The sequence below is a fragment of the Mus musculus genome, chromosome 2, assembly GCF_000001635.26.
Source record: "Mus musculus strain C57BL/6J chromosome 2, GRCm38.p6 C57BL/6J".
Lineage (NCBI taxonomy): Eukaryota > Metazoa > Chordata > Mammalia > Rodentia > Muridae > Mus > Mus musculus.
This window is the reverse complement of record NC_000068.7, coordinates 92,985,429-93,003,600: the sequence shown is the minus strand read 5'-3', so window position 1 is coordinate 93,003,600 and position 18,172 is coordinate 92,985,429. Positions and strand designations below refer to the sequence as shown.

The 18,172-nt window shown below is 50.9% G+C and overlaps 1 protein-coding gene across 8 annotated transcripts in view; it reads left to right on the top strand.

Annotated features, from left to right (window-relative positions):
* Prdm11 (PR domain containing 11) overlaps positions 1-18,172 on the top strand; it is an 81,015-nt gene that overhangs the window by 42,565 nt on the left and 20,278 nt on the right. For 6 of the 8 annotated variants that reach the window (XM_030245942.1, XM_030245934.1, XM_030245944.1 and 3 more), the window contains exon 5: positions 10,170-10,237. In XM_030245942.1, the coding sequence (XP_030101802.1) occupies positions 10,170-10,237 (68 nt within the window). The other 2 variants (XM_030245943.1, XM_030245948.1) reach the window with 2 other exon arrangements.

The window sequence follows — 18,172 nt, the reverse complement described above, 5'->3', positions numbered from 1 at the left end:
GCATGTCTCTTGTGTTCATTGCTGTCATCAATGTCTCTTGTAGGAGAGTAATGCCCTTACGAAGGTCTCCCCTGGAGACATTCAGGGCTTCTGCGCCTCCTCTTTCTCCTTCCTGATAGCGATGCTTACTAGAGCGTGTGGGCCAATAGAATGTGCACAGGATGCTGCACCATTTCCACTGATCTCATTCCTCACTTCCTCCCAGCTCTGATCATGCACTTTCCCAACAGCAGTGCCGAGTCTTTCTCATTATGGGGTATTGGGGGGAGAAGACGGCGGTAAAAATGAATTCACCAATAAAGAGACTTGAGTGAGTCCACCATGCACAGTTGAGACCAACAAAATCATTTGAACATGACACACCGTAGCTTCACAGGTAGTGTTTCGGGTGAAGTTGTTAGAGTCTCCGGGGGTGCGTACATGCATGTGTGTGTGTAATGTTGCATGTGTGTTTGAGCACATATGTGTGCATGCCTATGGAGCCCTGAAGCAGACATTCAGTGTCTTCTTCATTTGCTCCCACTACATTGATCAAGGCAGACCTTTTGCTGACTCTGTAGCCAGCTTTTGCCTGGATTTCCCTGGCTCGCCTTCCTGAGTACTGCCACACCTGCCCAGCTTTCACAGAGTCTGGGGACATGAACTCCACCTGTGCAGCAAGCACTTTATCCACCAAGCCCCAGTAATCTCTTTATTTTCCCCGTGTTTGTCCCTGACTTTGATTACTGTTACCACCACAGGGAGCTTTGCCAGAAGGAAGATTTTATTTACTTAGACAATGAGTATCTGTCACTGTCTAGTGACAAGTAGTGATAACTGATATTGCATAGTCAACTCTTGTGTGACACTACCTACCTCAATGTCAGGAAACACAGCCAATCGCTATTTTCTGTAATGGGCAAGATGAGAAACTATCCCGTTTTGTGGATCGCAGTGTCTCTTGCAAGGACAGATGTCCTTGAGATGGTGCTAAACCCAGAATGTACGCAGGTCACCTCCTCTCCCCAGCATCCCAGCTTTGTGTGTGACACAGTGCTCTGTGCAGGATCAGTTGTCCCATGTGACTGCAGGGGTGCCAGGATGTGACTCGGTGCTGTTGGAAACCCTTCTAAAGCACGGTATGGTACTTCGCATCCTCATCCATTGTTTGATTTTTTCCCCTGGCCATTTCAGCTTGCACTGGTGTCACCTGCAGGGCAGGCAGGTCCTTCTAGGTTTGCTCAAGGTTCTTCCTGCTCCAAGCCATCCTTGTCAGTCCCACCTCCTACACTTCCAAAGGTCTACTGTAGGACCTGATGATGCCCTTTGCTTCCCTGGGAGAGCCTACTCCTCACCCTGAGGAAGGGGTAGGTGGTTAGTACTGATACTGGGTCCGTGGGATCAGGTGCCCCTCCCAGGCAGAACCATAGGACCCTTAAGGGGGAGCACTGTCTGACATGGCCACAGGGCTCTGGACAGTTCAGATCCTGGTTCTTCAACTGGCTGGAAGTACGGCTTTGAGTTTGTCATCTGTTCTCTCAGTGGTCTAGCTTCAACGTGTGACACAAGCACACAGCCTCTGGAAGACAGAAACCCAGGGAGCTAGAAGTATTGATGTTCAGTGAGCCTGGCGCCTGTGGTGATGGGCAGGTGACAGGCTGCTTTGATTGTCCTTGGCTAACTTCATGTGGCTTCAGGAAGAGAGAGAGAGGATGAAGTATGTAAGATTGGATATAAGGTCTGGGTTTGTGTGAACAGGCCTCATTTAACACATCTCCAGGGCCACACACACACAGACACACACACACACACACACACACATGCAATATTTTATATGTGTGTGTGTGTGTGTGTGTGTGTGTGTGTGTGTGTGTGCGTTTATGGCAATGAATACACAGAAGGAAAGAAAATCCACCCCACAGCAGTCCAACAGTTCTAGGAAGCATCAGAAATCACCCAATGCTAAGAGGCGGAGGCAGAGAGTCTGGCAGTTGCCGAGGGCTGAGTTACAGGGAAGCAAAGCACCAAGTGTCTCTCATGTAAGACGACAGTCCTCGAGGTCACTGTAGAGCTCAGGGCCTGGAACAGTGTTGTGTCAGGGCTGCCGAGGGCAGTGTGGATAATTCATGGAGTCACAGGAACAATGGTCTAAGGCAGAGGTAGGTCGGGCATGGGTTGGGCTGATGTATCAAGGTGTGCACTTCTTCCCAGACTCCTCTAGGGCAGACTGTTACAAGTGAACTCCAGTGGGTGTGACAGACCCCTGGAAGTTGACTTTACAAACACAAATTTTATCAACAGCAGTCTTAGAACAGTAAAAGGAAGTCCTCATGGCTTCATTGGAACGATGGTAATAGACTAAACCTCTGAAACTGTAAGCAAGCCCCAATTAAATGGTTTTTTCATAAGATTTGCCTTGGTCGTGGTATCTCTTTACAGCAATAGAACAGAGACTAAGACGGTAGTTGGTACCGAGGCCTAGGGTGTCGGTGTGACAGGCACGACCATATTGTTTGCTGGAGGATATAGAAGACTTTGGGCCTTTGGGCTAGGAGAGCGTTTGGATGCTTTACGTGGGGCTTACTGGGCCACTGTGAGGGCCTAGATCAAGAAGTTTTATAGGGAAAGCATATTACCAAGTGTCCTAGAAACCTTTCCTGTAAGATGTTGGCAAAGATTGTAGCTGCTGTTATCATTGTCCTAAAAATCCGCCTAAGGTTAAGTTGAAGAGTTTTGGATTAATGGCACTGGCAGAGGAGATTGTGAATCTTCACTGTATGTATGAGTTATTAGTAATCACTCTGGCAGACCCATAAGGAGAAGGAGCAAACTGTACAACCAGAAATCCAAAATATGCAGTTTGAGGAGAGAGGGAGCAGCAGGAAACGTGATACTGGAGCCAGGATCTGTGCTCAGGGGGAACAATGTGTAAAGAAAAACCCGATGCTAAAAGTAATAAAGGGCTTGGTGACCTGAGGATAGGACCCCATCCAGCCAAGGTCCTAACGGATGAGAAGGAACCAGTGGCAAGCGTCAACAGTGAAGGGAAGCATCCACAACAGAGCTGATACACTGCCATTCTGAGAAGGGCCAAGTGCTTGCCCCAGCAAGCAGCAGAACTTGGCAGCTTTGGCTACATAGTTCTGGCTTTAGAGTTCAGGATACAAGAAAGGGGTTGTAGAATCTCCTTTCATGGCTACGGAAAGTTGCCAAGGCCAGGCATATGTGAGGGGTATCCCTACATGGAGGCCTAGAGAGACCATTGTGTGTAGCTGTGAAGGTGAAGCCTGGGTTTGCCTTGGAGATCCCCAAGGTGTTGGTTATGTCAGAGTCCTGGGAGACTTGCAGAGGAGAGCTGCTAACCTCTTAGGTTGGGACCCAGCCTAAGAGAAGTGTGTTGAGGTGGACAAAGCTGAAGGGATTTAGAGATCTGAAGACCATTTTGACCTCAGCCAAGGAGATGCAGAATTTGGAGTTCATTCTGCTGAGCTGTGGTCCTGTTTTGGCCCAGTATTTCCCCCCCACCCCAGCTGCTTCCTTGGCTCCCTTTTGCAATGATAATGTATGTTATATGCCATTGTATGCTGGAAGTAGGTGATCTGCTTTTGATTTTGGTTTTACAGGGGGTTACAGTTAAGAGATGGCATGAATCTCAGAAGAGACTGTACTTTTAAAAGAGTGTTAAGACTGTGATAGACTATGGGAATTTTTGAAGTTGGACTGAGTGCATTTTTGTATTAAGATATGGCTATAAACCTATGGGGGCCCAGGGAGTGGAATGTGGTGGTTTGAATAAGAATGGCCCCAGGATCATATATTTGAATGCATAGTCACCAGGAAGTGGCACCATTTGAAAGGACAGGAGAGATTAGGAAGTGTGGCTTGTTGGAGAAAGGGGGTGGGCTTTGAGGTTTCAAAAGCCCTGCCAAGCCCAGCATGGCTCTCTCTGTCTGCCTATGGATTAGGATATAGCTCTCAGCTACAGCATCCCCTGTCAGCATGCCACCATGCCTCCCACCTTGATGATGATGTGTTAAACCTCTGAAGCCATAAGCCCTCAGTTAAATGCTTTCTTTCACAAGAGTTGCCTAGATTGTGGTGTCTCTTCAAAGCAGTAGAACAGGGACTAAGATTTCTAAGTCTTCACCATTTTGTCCCTAAAGCTTGTCACTCTAGCTGCTCCTCTGATGGCATGTACTGAACAAGCTTGAATAAAGAAAATCCTGGGGCTGGAGAGACGGCTCAGGGGTTAAGAGCACTGACTGCTCTTCCAGAGGACCTGAGTTCAATTCCCAGCAACCACATGGTGGCTCACAGCCATCTGTAATGGGATCCGATGCCCTCTTCTGGTGTGTATGAAGACAGCAACAGTGTAGTCATATAAATAAAATAAATCTTTAAAAAGAAAGAAAGAAAATCCTAAATGGCAGTAAAGCTAAGCCAGGAACGTCCCCCAGGAAGCCTTTTGGCCTGCGCCAGCCACCATAGAGGCCACAGAGGCTTTGGGTTGCTTCCGTGTCCTTCCCAGCGCAGTTAGATCCCTCCGCTCCACTGAAGCGCTAAGGAACCAAAAGGTAATTAGTACCACTCTGTGTTGACTCGCATACACCACGCCTCAACCTAGAATTAACAACAGGGAATTTTCCTCAATGGCAGTCATAGTCATGATGCTAATACCCACCATTAGCCTTTTGCTATGCTCAAGGCTGCAAGGCTGCAAGGTGGTGTTACCGAGACAACTTGCCGGAGGCCACACATGCATGTCCTAAACTGTGGAGGTGTGACATAGGTGTGCAGTGTTGGTGTGAGGACGGAACTCCCGGGTATACTAGGGCATCTGTCACCTGGGAACTGGTGGAGGAGGGGGCCTGAGCTGCAACACATATGACCTGAATATCTTAAACATGTGTACTTGTGTGCACATTTGAATTATTCATTTACTTTATGTATATGAGTATACCGTAGCTGTCTTCATACAGAAGAGGGCAGTGGATCCCTTACAGATTTTGTGATTGCTGGGAATTGAACTCAAGACCTTAGGAAGAATAATCAGAGCTCTTAACCACTGAGCCATCTCTCCAGCCCTCTTATCTCTGTTTTGAAACAAGGTTTCTCACTGACCTGGGTGTGCAGATTGGCTAGCCTGGCTGGCCAGCAAGCCCCAGAGATCTTCTGTCCATTTCCACAGCATTAGGATTACAAGGTTATATCACGATGTCCAGCTCTTTTATTTGGGTTCTGAATGGGAGAGAAAGAAAAAAAAAAGAAGGAAGGAAGGAAGGAAGGAAGGAAGGAAGGAAGGAAGGAAGAAAGGAAGGAAGGAAGGAAAGAGGAAAGGGTGTGTGCGCCTGGGAATGGTAGAGGAGAAAATGTAGATAAAAGGGAGAGCAGAGGCAGGGACATCCAGGAGAGTCCAGAGTGGGTATCGCCAGACTGAGCTGGGCCATGAGGGGAGAGGGAAGAGGAGAGCCAGGTACAACAGCTAGGAGATCCAAAAGAGGAGAGGTAAATTAAAATGGCTGGATTATACAAGGAAGGACAACCCAGCCCACGAGCTGGAGAACTCATGGGAGAGGATGGGGTATGCCAGCCATACCCTGTACCAGGTAGGGACTGAGGGATGCTGGGAGAGCCCAACTGCCAGGTTAGCATGGATATGTTAAGCAGGCACCTCAGCAGCTTGTCCAAGGGTTGGAGACTAGCAGAACTCAGGTCTTCACGCTTGAATGGCAAACATGATACCAATGAGGTCATCTTCCCAGCACCCTGTGACTGAGAAGTATAAAGCACAAATGCAGATCAGGCTCATACAGATAAGTGAGGAGCACCCCACTTCTCTCTCCTCCTCTAGCAATAAAGCGGAGTTGAATGTTGGCAGAGTGCAGCCTGGGTCCCCATAGCTCTGTGCTGGTGACCACCTGCTGGTAATAGTGGAGCATACATGCTGGATTGTGGAGTGTCAATGCTCTTGATACACCTGGCTCACAGCTCCTTTGCCCGTAGCTGTGACAGAATACGTGAGCCAGTCAAGGTAAGACCTGGGCTCACAGTTCCAGTGGTTTCAGTCCCTGACTCTGACTGCTTTGCTTTGTGGTTGCTGTGAGGCAGTACATTATGCCAGGGAGCACCAGGAAGCAAGTTGCTACACCATGTGGCCCCTAGAAAGAGACTGGCCTTCCATAAGCACCTTGAAGGTCATGTCTTTGTGACCCAAGACCTCCCAGTAGGCCCTACCTCATAAAGGTTCCATCACTTTCCAATTACACTGAGGGCCAAGTTACTAACTCAGGGTCTTTGGGGGACAATCCAGGTCTAATATACACAGATGTAATGCATGCAAGCTGCACAGCCATTACCAGCAGGGGGTCACACACCAGCACCCACCACACACCCGTGCTAATAGGACCGGAGGATCTGTGTGGCACTCCGCAGTGTGGTAAGGCAGTGAAGAGTCCAAAGTTCTGAGGGGTTTGGTTTTGGTTTTGGTTTTATGTTTGCTTGTTTGGTTGGTTTTTGGTTTTGTCTTCTTCTTCTTCTTTTTTTTTTTTCAAGACAGGGTTTCTCTGTATAACAGCCATGGCTGTCCTAGAACTCCCTCTGTAGACCAGGCTAGCTTTGATCTCACAGTCTGCTTCTGCCTCCAGAGCGCCATCATGCCTGGCTCTGAGTGGTACCTCTTAAAAATGTGAACTGTGTTGCCTTGTAAGGTATAAGAGGGTTGTGTCCCACAGCTGGTTGAGGGAAGCCTAGCAAATTAATTGTTGGCCCCAGTTGGTACAGGCTGTCCTGGTGTACCCACTCATCCCTTCTTTTCTAACATGTCAACACTGTCACGTTGTGGGTGGGTTTTTGCCCTTGCTTTTCACTTAAAAGGCTCTTTGTTCCATCACCCTCCAATCAACCAGGATTCTACCATGTATATACACTAAGAAAGGCAGTGGGGGTGCTACCGGGGATGGCAGAGCCCTGTGTCTTGTCTCCACTCCTTAGACCTGGTGAGGGAGCCTCTCGAGACTCGGAGCTAACCAACACACCATCAACAGAAATGTTCTTTATCACTAGGGTCTGGAGAGAAGTAATGGGTGTCATGGGAGTAATCCTGAGAGTCCAGGGCTGTGGCTCAAACCAGGAGCTGCAGAGGTGGCCTAGTCTCAGTCCCACAGATTAGAAGGGAACAGGTCCCCACAGCTCGTCAAGGAAATGCTTACAGCAGGATGTGTGGTCGCTTGGAGGCCACTTCAGTGAGCATTAGTTACTACTGCATGTCTGTAACTAAATGCCCAGTAGAAAAGAGGAAAGGAAGAAATGCTGATTTTAGCTCAGGGTTTCAGAGGGATTTCAGAGCATCGTAGCAAGGAAGTGCTGCAGAGTGTATGGTCTTGAAAATGTCTCACGTCTAAAGCACAGGGAGGGGCAGGAACCAGAGTCTGTCACCTGGGCCCCTAAAGTCTTCAAATATAGTGGCACCAGCAGGGGACCAACCACACTGTCAAAGCACAAGCCTGCAGGGAACAGTCAAGACTAAACTGTAATATTTTCTAGAGTTTTGCAAAAGATCTAGTATTGCATATTGTTCTTAGGAGAGAAAAATGTACGTCTCAAAAATGGGGTGGGGGAATCTTCCGGCTCCAGGATGTGCTGAGTATGTCCTGTCAGGGAAAAAGTGGAAAGGAGTTGGAGGCTGAGAGGGTCTTTATTTGGAATTTGTAATGTTTATTTATTTGGAGTGTGTGTGTGTGTGTGTGTGTGTGTGTGTGTGTGTGTGTGTGTGTGTGTTGGTTAGAGGACAGCTTTCAGGAACTGGTTCTTTCCTATCTGCATCTGTGATCTGGGGATTAAACTCAGTTTGTCAGGCCCAAGTCTTAGCGCCTATACCCACTGAGTCATCTTCCTGTCTCAACTAGCAATTTTGGGGGAGCAAAGGGAAAGATCTGAGCTGGAATTGACTGGTGTGCATTTTGTCGGCGCTTGCGGTCAGCTACGTTATCCTCTTATAATTTCTGCGTATTTGAAATGCTTCATGAGTGTGATGCACTTGAGCTATGGAAAGGAGGTTCTAGGCGTCGTCCCAAGCTGGGCTGATCGCCCCTCAGAGCAGGCGACAGTGACTGAGGGACACAGAGGCTGCATTATACTGACTTTTTTCTTTACTATGACAAATGCCTGACATAAATGCTAAACAAAGGAAAGGATATTTTGGCTCATGGTCTAGAAGGTTCCGGTCCATAGTCTTTGGTTCCATTAATGCTGGGCCTGTGGTGAGGCAGAACACGGCAGTAGGAGCCTGTGGAGGAGGGTGTTCACCTCACAGTGGACAATCAGGCAGAGAGCAAGGAAAGGACTCTTCACAGCATTCTCTAAGTAGAATTCAAAACGGAATCTCCTGTTGTTCTTGGGAGAGGAAAACGCATGTTTCAAAAATGGGGTGTTCTAAAATAAGCATCGTCATCCGGAAAAGCATGCGCTCAACACAGACACAGGAGCCTGATGTCCACAGTTCATGTTCAGACCATAACAGGCCAGAGTCAGTCTGACAGGTGGGCAGGGCTCAGGCGTGCAAACCTGACCAGAAATGAATCTCATCAGAAGCTCAATGGATAAAACCTTGAGATCACATGAGTCACATGGTCTGATTACAATTGACAACAGTTTGTTCTGCCATTGTTGAGGAGAATGGCGGAATGCTAGCGCCAGTGTCAAGGGGCTTGTGATTGCTCTGCTCCACCAAGTCCTCAGGGAACCAGCCTCGATCTAAAAAGTTTCCACAATCAAGTGTGTGTTGTATGCAATTTATACCTCAACTAAGCTGTGGAAACAAAGAGGAAGGATCATGTCACTGTGAAACCCAAGGAGACAAATGAAAAAGAGACAGATCTTCAAAAAGAGTCAGTAACACTGAAAGTGAAAAATATCAATTGAATGAAAGATACTCATTACAAAGGAAGCAAAGCCTTGGGCACAGTGGTGAGTGCCTGCAGTTCTGCACCCAGGAGGATGTGTGGGAGGATTGAAAGTTCAAGGCCAGCCTAGGTACAGAGTGAAGGGCTGCCCCCAAAATTTTACAAACCGAAACGAAAACAAAACATCAGAAAAGCAAGAGAAGTAAGAAAGGAAAAAACCCCGATGGATGGAAGAGACTGGAGTAGGCAGAGAAAGCACTGGTGGCCTGAAAGAGAGCAGAGAAATGTTCCCTGACACGGCTCCGAACGACAGAGGAAACTATGGAGAAGCAGCTAAAAGGCATGGGGGCTGAATGAGCCATTCTGTTTATTTAATAGAAATTCTACCGCAGGAGAGTGGTGTGAAGGAGAGGTTGTACCGAAAAACACAAAAGCCGGGGATTTCCAGGAAGTAAAATGTGGACGTGCTCATTAAGGAGTGAAGAGAACTTTATAATCTTTGCTTCACAAATAATGCAAAATGATGCCAAGTACACAAATCGAAAGGCTATACACTGATCACCTACAAAAGATCCATAGTAGACTAACAGTAGGTTGCTTATAACTTGGGTCAGGAAAGAACTAGAGACACCATTAGATAAGCTGACACCCGTGCTCTCTGGTGAATATTCCTTTCTGAGTGTATCTCTCTTCCTGCTTTAGACTTCAAGCTTAAAATCTATATCAGAAATGCCTTTTAAGGGCTCCTGCCCTCCACAAAGAAAGTAAGGGACAACCTAGAATTCCATGGATCTCGATACTCAAAATGATAGTAGAGTATAGACATTTGGACACAACCCCACCCCAAACCCCAAGGGTCTTGAGCATTTGAGATTTCAGCAGAGGATGAACCCTTTCAGGTCACTCGTGCCTGGGCCCCAGTGACGATCTTCACCTCCTACACACGCAGCAGAGAAAGAGGCTGCCTTCAGCTTTTGTCACAACAGCCTGGCACCTGTATGGAGTGGCAACCCTGGGCCAGGTTACCCAGGATCCTGATTCAGTCAGCACGGATGAGAGTGGCGTCCCTTCTCAGGTCGTCTCCAGGGTCTCTAAGACAATGGGAATGGGTGGAGAGGAGACAGCGAAACTTAGACAGCGGCTGAGGTTGTGGTGGGGGCCATGTAGGAGGGCAGAGGGAAGAGGTGAGATGGGAGGATGGAGCTGGCTCCTGGGCCTCAGGTAGGGAGCCCAGGCACGTGCGAGCCCCTTCTCTAATGGCCCACTTCAGACAGTCTCTCTGTTTTCCAGATTGTGGACAAGAACAACCGCTACAAGTCCATAGATGGGTCGGATGAGACCAAGGCCAACTGGATGAGGTGAGTCCCATCCCTGCCAGCTCCAGTGAGCCTCACCAGCCTCTGGGCTGGGCCCAGGAAGTATCTTGGGCCTCCAGGATCTCAGAGCTCTCCAGGCTGCTCCAGAACTGCAGCTGACAGGGTTTGAAAGAAGTGTTCTGTTCCCCAGGCTTCCATCAGAGGCTCTAAAGAGCCTGTGGCCAGACCAGCAGGCTGCAGGGATCGGGCTGCATGCCATGACTCCCAGTAGAATCCTGCAAAGAGGAAAATGTCCCCAACCTAGGTTGGACCACTAACATTTATCCTAGGGCAGATTCTTGTTGTCTGGATGACATCATTCCAGGGAAGACCCAGAAGTCATCCTATGGTTTTATGGGAATGAAGGTTTCTAACATCTCCAGCTCCCTTCCCTATGGGGCTCACATTAAACTTGACTGCTGACCAGCATGGGTCTACCCTGGCCAAGGCTGTGGCCTAGGACTGTGTGTCAGAAGCATCCTTAAAGTCTAGCCAGAGAGAGCAGAGAATTGAACAAGGGTCACTTCCCAGGTGGCCACAATGAGTTGGCATCCATGCTCAGAGCTGGCCTGTGTGGTATGTGTGGGTCCTACCAGTGGGTGTGTATTAGGAAAAAAGTCAGTTTAACTCCAGTACCACTTGGTGGCCTGGATCCATGGGCAACGATGGAGCATTTAGATTTGTTTAGAAGAAAGGAAGACCTTTGAGGACCAGAGACCCAGCTACATCATGAATCGAGGCCCTATCATGTATAGTTCTGTTCATCTCAGATAGCAGATGGGTGACCTTTGGGAACCAATGGGTAGGTGAGAGATGGGGGCAGCAAGAGATGCCTCAGGATGTCTGAGCACATGAAGAGGACCTGGTTGGAAGTGGAAAGTCATGAGGAGGTCCCCTGTGTCCTTCTCCGTGGCTTCACTGACACCTGTATGACCTCAGGGCTGCGGCTGGTTTGCAGGACAGTTGGGCTCATCCTCTTATTGAGAGTGCAGCTGTTTCCACTGCGGCAGGCAGGTGCAGAATCAGCGCCCACATGTGGCCTCCTCCTCTACAAGATGGTCTGCTATCCTAAAAGTGGCACCAGAAGTTGTACTTGACGCTCCTAGCTGCCGTCTTCTCTCTCTGCCCTGAGGTCCAGGTCAGCTTGGCAGTGTCTCATCCCTTATGCTGGGCATCTCGTCAACTCAGTCACATTGGAACATATGAGAGTAGGCCAGGTCAGCCCTGCCCTCCTCTGCTCTCTGCACCTCTACAGGCATGCCTGCTATTGCATAAATGCCAGAGAGGCTCAGACATGTGCTGTGTGGGGGTCCAGATGGAATAGGGAGGAGCCTTTGATATGTGCCTTCTGAGGGTCCAGGACTTTGTTGAGGACAGCTGGAGCAAGTGGGCATGAACCTTGCAGAAAGACTGCTGACGGACAGCACAGCCCTGGGCTAGGCCTTCGCATGCGTCACCACAGTCAGGTCCAGGCTTGCTGAAAGAGTGAACCTGATGTATCCTGTGACACTGTTACTTGCAGAGCTCCAGAAGCTATGGCTTAGAGAGCTGGCCTGTCCCATGTGTCCTCCCATTTCTGAGCTTTTGTTTGGTTGGGCAAAGGGTTTTCCCGCTGCCCCCTAGAAAATAGTGCCTCATCTCAACCATCTTGGCCACTGTTTAGCACAGCAGGGCTGCTGGTGTAACTTGGCTGGGGATGGGTCCGGAGCATCACGATTCTGCAAGTTCTTGATGGTGATTCCAATGTGGCCGCTCAGGCTGACAGCCGTTGTGCTGGTGGTCATGCCCCAGTGACAAACTGAGACCCAGAGCAGGGCAAAGTCTTGTTCACATTCATGTCACCTGTGGCAAAATGAGGCCTGGGGTCCTGTGTCTCTAGCTAGACCTGCAAGCCACAGTTCTTTCTGATAATATACAAGGGACCAAGCAGAGCATGGCTCCTTATGACTGTGGGTGGGTTCCGTGGGTGGGAGACTGCTGCTTCCTCCACCTTTGTTAATATGACTCTGTCCTGCTACCCCTAGCCTGTCCTGACCCCAGATGACTCTGGGTGGTCTTGGCTGACGTGTCCTGAGTTAAGAAGGTTCCAGGAGCTGGTGATTGTGTTTGTGTGTGGCTTTGCTTTTGGGAGCTCTTGCTAATTTACAGACTCTTAGTTGTGTTGTCACCCCAGGGCTTTGGGGGTGATGTTGTAGATCGACATCCTTATGAAATTACTGGTGGACCCAGTAAAGAGTAGGTACAAAGGTACTCATGTCTTGAGTGTTAACCTGTGCAAGCTCTGTGTTAGGTGCTCTGCATGCAGTAAGTCTCAGCCTGGGGCATTTGGGACGCATGGGCAGTGCTTTCAGACGTTCTAGGTAAGCACAGCTTCATGCGTGGGTACTCCTGGTTTTGCAGGAGTAAAAGGTAAGTGTATTATTGAACATTCTACACTGTACAGTAATCTCCTCTCCTGACCCAGACTCTGATTTCCCATGGCGGCGTAATTAGGGCCCTATAGGCTTCACTCTAGTCTTATAGAGGCCCTGTGGTCCCCAGGGATAGTCTCAAGTCTGTCTGAGCTCAAGGCCTTTGTCCTGAGCTGGGTATCGAAGCCGCGAGCTTTCCTTTGACTGATTACACGCGCTTGGCTGAAAGGACTCAGAAGTAAGGGTGGAGGAACCGAGAGCTGCTGGGGCTTCTGTGATTCTGGAAGCATCCAGAGGTGTGGGTTGGGATCCGAGTTAGCCTCAACACCCTGCTTCCTCCTGGGTGGAACTCTTGTTTCAAAACTATAGCAAAAGGCAGGTAGAACCGGAATGCTCTTTGAATTCTAAAGCCAGAGCAAGGTCAGGTTGAAGAACCTCAGCAGAATCAGTTATCCTGGTGCCTTTGCTAGGGTAGCATGTCTCTTGGTGGATGCTCACGGGTGCCTCGCATCTTAACTAGAATACCACAGCAGCCACGCCATGAGGAAGGAGCCTGTGGTGGTGCCCCTGAGGGAGAAGAGATTGTTCTTCTCTGAACATATATGTTCAGAAGTAGGGACATGAGAGACACTGGAAGATGGGAGACAAGTCACAGGTGACAGAATAAGCTTTCTGTGGTTGCAACATGATGGACACCAGCAACCAGTGCCACAGCCACTGCAGGCCACTGTAGGCTGTGTTTTAAACTCACTTGATGTGTGTGTGTATGTGTGTGTGTGTGTGTGTGTGTGTGTGTGTGTGTGTGTGTGTGTGAGAAGATGCCCAAAGAGGCTAGAGAGGGGCAACAGATCCATTGGAGTTTGAATGAAGGGCATTTGTGAATTACCTGATGTGATTTCTGAGATCCAAATTCTAATACTCAGCAGAGAGTTGTAGTAAATGTCCTTAACCCCTGAGCTGCTTCTCCAGTCCCTTAAGTGGTTAAAGCTCGTGTACGTAGATGGAACCCTCAGAAACTGGTCTGGACGGGGAGAACGAGGCAGCAAAAGCTGAGTGAACTTGAACTTCCTGGTGCTCAAGGCTGATGAGAGGTAGGGCAGCCTACCCTGCAGTCACTGGGCTCCTACTACCTCCTTCCTGCCTTCCCTCTGAGGAGGCATCGCTGTAGGAGGAGGGTGTGGTGGGGCCTTGGTGGCCCCAGATGTCCCCTGGCTTCCCAGATGGGGCCAGTGATTAGGAAGGAGGACCATCCTCATTAACGGTCATTTACCCAATTATGCTTTGTGGGATATTCAACCCAAGGAACGTGCTGCCCCTGGCCGAGCGTAAGAGGAAGCCAAAATTCTCCAAGGAGGAGCTGGACATTCTGGTCACAGAGGTGACCCGTCACGAAGCCGTTCTCTTTGGGAGAGAGACCATGCGGCTGTCCCATGCCGACAGGGACAAGATTTGGGAAGGCATAGCTCGGAAAATCACCTCCGTCAGCCAGGTTCCCCGCTCCATCAAGGACATTAAGCACAGGTGGGATGACATGAAGCGCAGGACCAAGGACAAGCTGGCTTTCATGCGGCAGTCACTGTCGGGCCCAGGGATCGGGGGCCACACCTACCCCATCATGCTCGCTGCCCACGAGAGAGCCATCGAGGCAGCACTGCTCACCACCAGGGCCGGGCATGGCTTCCCCAGGGCAGAGCTGGACGGAACCGACAGCCCGTCTACCAGCTGTGAGTATCGATGCCGAGTGTGGGGCTTGCTTCCTCGTGTGCACTTATTCCCATGCTAGCTCTCAGCCCTGCCTGTCTCCCTGACTCTCTCCATGGCCCCATCTCGCTTCTGTCTTGCCTCCACTTCTTGCTCATCCACTGTGTGCCAGAAGCCCGCTTGGGAGCAGGAAGGACAGGGCTGCATCTAAAACCTACACAGACACTTGTCGGACTAAATAAGCCCCAGGTGGATCCATCCTGTGGCCTAAGGGTTACGTGCACATAGCTATGAAGGTGGCCGAACCCAAACCATAACCTTGTTTAAAACAGTACAAGTGTTTTGTTGGTTTGTTTGGTACCTGGAGCAGAAACTGTGGTTGACCTTGTGTTACAGTGTCAAAAGGTTAGACGTGCCTTCTTGGATTAGATTATTGTTCACCTTAGAGGAAGGATAAGGGCTCACCCAGTCCAGGACATCCCAGATTTCCAGCTTTGAGCTTGTGTGATCTCCAGGCCTCCCACCCTGGGCCTGCTGCTCTGCAGTCTGGGCTGGGTCTGGGACACACATGAATGGAGGGCTGCAGCTGTAGAGAAGGCCTGAGGCTGGCTGAGGAAGATGTTTGAAGGGCGAGGAAGAGTTAACCAGGCCTGGTGCGAGGCGCAGAGGAGGGGAGGGGAAGGCGAGCAGGCTGGGAACAGCATGTACAAGGCCCACATCAGGAAGGCGCTTGGCACGTTCCAGGAACTGCAGAAGCCAGGGAAGCCCCATCCTAGCCAGCCGGCAGGGGGAGGGGCACCACCACAGCAGCCGAGTGGCAGGGCTGGGCTGGGCCGGGGAGAGACCTTTCTCCGTGACTCTGTCTGCTTTGTCCACTTCTCTCCCGTCTTCTGAGCTTGATCCACTTCTCTTTGGCTCCTGCTTCTTGGTGCTCACCTGGGACTGGCTGGTCTCCTCCACCCCACCCCCATCCTCCCCATCCCCCCATCCCCCTGCTTTCTTGCTTCCTGGGACTTTTAGCGGTTCTAGCTGTTCTAGCTGTGTTCACCAGGAGGGGGAGCCATCGGAGTCCATCCCTGAAGAACTATCCCCTCCCTCCCACTTCTTCACACACCCATACCCTTCCTCATCTGCTGTCCTCAGTGGAGTCCTGTGAGCAGGGCAGGAGGATCCAAGGAGGCTGTGGGGCCGAGCATTCAGCCAGCGGGAGAGTGGTTCACCAAGTCCGACTTCCTCCCTGGCCCTTTGCCGCGGGGATCTGCTTATTTCCTGTTTGGCTGAGGTCTCTGACAGGTGGCCACTCACAAAGTCAGCCTCGGGAGTAGAAAAGAGTGGTCATGATGAGGGTGACTTCCTTGTTAACCAGATGAGGCAAACAGTCTTCCAGAAAGTGGAGGTGGCCCTGAGACATCAGAACCAGACTTGGGCCTGGACCTGCCAGGGTTTGCTAAAACCTCGGGGCGGGCAGCATCTGGAAAAGCCTATTTCCTGAATCCTGCCCTGTTCACCCCTCCGTCTCCTAGAGATCGAAGATGATGAGATTAGCAGAGGTAACATGGACTGCAGGGGCTCCCAAATCTACTAACTAATCACAAGCTTAGCCTGGCTGGGACCGTAGTGGCCTCAGGGCTTGGGGAAAGGGTAATGGCCGTTCTGAGTGCTCCTTTCTACCCTTTCTGGCATCCCAAGAGGTTGGCTGCCACTTATGGAGTATGCTCAGGAAGCAGTAGGCTCCACTGCGCCAGCATCAGGAGACCCACAGATCAGTGTGGTCAGATCAAGCACTCACGGGTGGGCCATGATGTGCCTGACCTCACAGCCCACATCAGGGGGACAACAAGGCTGGTGGCTCGCCCCACATAATCCTGAGTCCTGCATCAGCCCTTCCCTCTCATCTCCAGCCATTTGGCATCTCCCTGTGGTGGTTTGTTAGGATTCCAGCAAGGCCACAAGGTGGCCCCAAGCAACTTTGAAAAGTCCCTCCCTTGTGGAGACCAGTGCTCACAAGAGAGCAGCTTAGAACCTCTCACAGGGATGGGTAGCTCTCTCAGCTCTGCAATACACCGTAGGGTCTGGGAGCCCCACTAAGAGCCCAGCCGGGGCCCCGGGGGTTCAGCAGAGCAGTCATTATTGTTTCTCTGAAGGTAGTGAAATGTAATGGCACAATCGTGGTCATGAGCCCTTAGGCTGGCATGGCTGCCACTGGAGCTGGGGTCTCCTTTGCTGGACAATCCTTTCCTGGAATGTAGCTGCCTCTGTGGGAAGAAGGGAACCAGCTCCCGCTCACCCTTCTACCGATGCTGGACCTACACGTCCCAGGGACTTAGAAGCTGGCATTTCTCTGTGTGTGGTGCCAGTGTAGGCTGACGGGTGGCCAGCAGGGACTTTTCAAAGCTGTGACCTGTGACCTGGGCTGCCCCCTCCACCCTTTTGTAATCACCTGTCCTTCTCTCCTTGTCTGATCCAAGATGATGAAGACGAGGAAGCTCCCGGGCCCTCACAGCAGCCTCTCCGGATGCCCCTGCTGCGTCCTCCAGAGGAAGAGGCCCCCCTGGCCAGGCCCACGCTGCTCTATTCATCTTCCTCAGACCCATCCAAGATGTTGGACCCTAAGCCAGAGGTCCTGCCCCATCCCTCACTCCAGGCCCGCAGGACCCCAGAACCACATCCCAGCTCGCCTACCCTGGGCCTGGACTGGCATCTCCTGCATGCCCATGCCCATCAGACTGAAATGTTCCAGAAGTTCTGCCAGGAGCTGATGACTGTGCACCGAGACATGGCCGGCAGCATGCATGTCATCAGCCAGGCCATGGCTGAGCTGAACAGCCGTGTTGGTCAGATGTGTGAGACGCTTATGGAGATCCGAGATGCAGTTCAGGCATCTCAGCGTGGGCCAGAAGGGGCAGCCCCCATGGACCACACTTTCCAGTCTCAGGCACCCCTGCTGGGCCCTACACCAGCACCCCCAGAACCAGCCCCAATACGGACTACCAGGTCTCGGAAGAGAAAGCACAATTTCTAACCTGGCCAGTTTGCCTAAGGAGAAGCAATGCCGGTGGTGTCTGGCCTTGAGTTGGGGGAGTCTCTTGTGTCCAGAAACAAGACTGATGACCGTGGGGCACAGTCGTCTCTTCACCTGGTGCAGTCCAGTCTCCTGTGCTTTCACCGAGCGGGTGTACAGGCGCACCACCCCCTTATCTCAGGAAGATACTCAAGACACAAGAAAAGCTGCCTGCTTGAATGCTTGCTTGGCCTAGAAGGCTGCTCTCCTCGTGGCCTGTATCCTGTATCCTATGGAGCAGGCCTTGCTGGGGCAGGGGGCAGCATCCAACAGAATCTTGCTTTCAACTCAGGGCTGCTGCAGAGCTGACCTCCCAGGTCCTGATTCTGCCCTTTCTCAGGTGGTGCGGGGCTGTGGGTGGGCGGGGCTGGCTCAGCTGGGTGGGTGGGGCCCGGCCATGGCCCTGTGCTTGCCCTGCGTTGCTCGGCTGCTGTGCTTGCCTTTGGGAGGGGTTGGTGGGGGGAGAAGAATGGGATGTGCTGGTGAGGGGAAAGAGATGATTTTGCATTCTTAGCATACTATAAACTTTTCCCCCCCCCCCCCGAGCCTGCACATGGCAGGCCATCTCAGGAAGCCAAGTCAGTCTTTACAATCACTGATTACTGGTCATTCCAGTCATTGTCATACATCTCAGGGTTCAGAAATGACACAGCCATGATAGTGGGGACCTGGCCTGCTTTCTTCAAGAGGCCAGATCTGGAGTACTAATAATAGATGAGGATCCTGCTCCTCACCTAAGCTCTGCCTCAGCTTCTACAGTTAGAA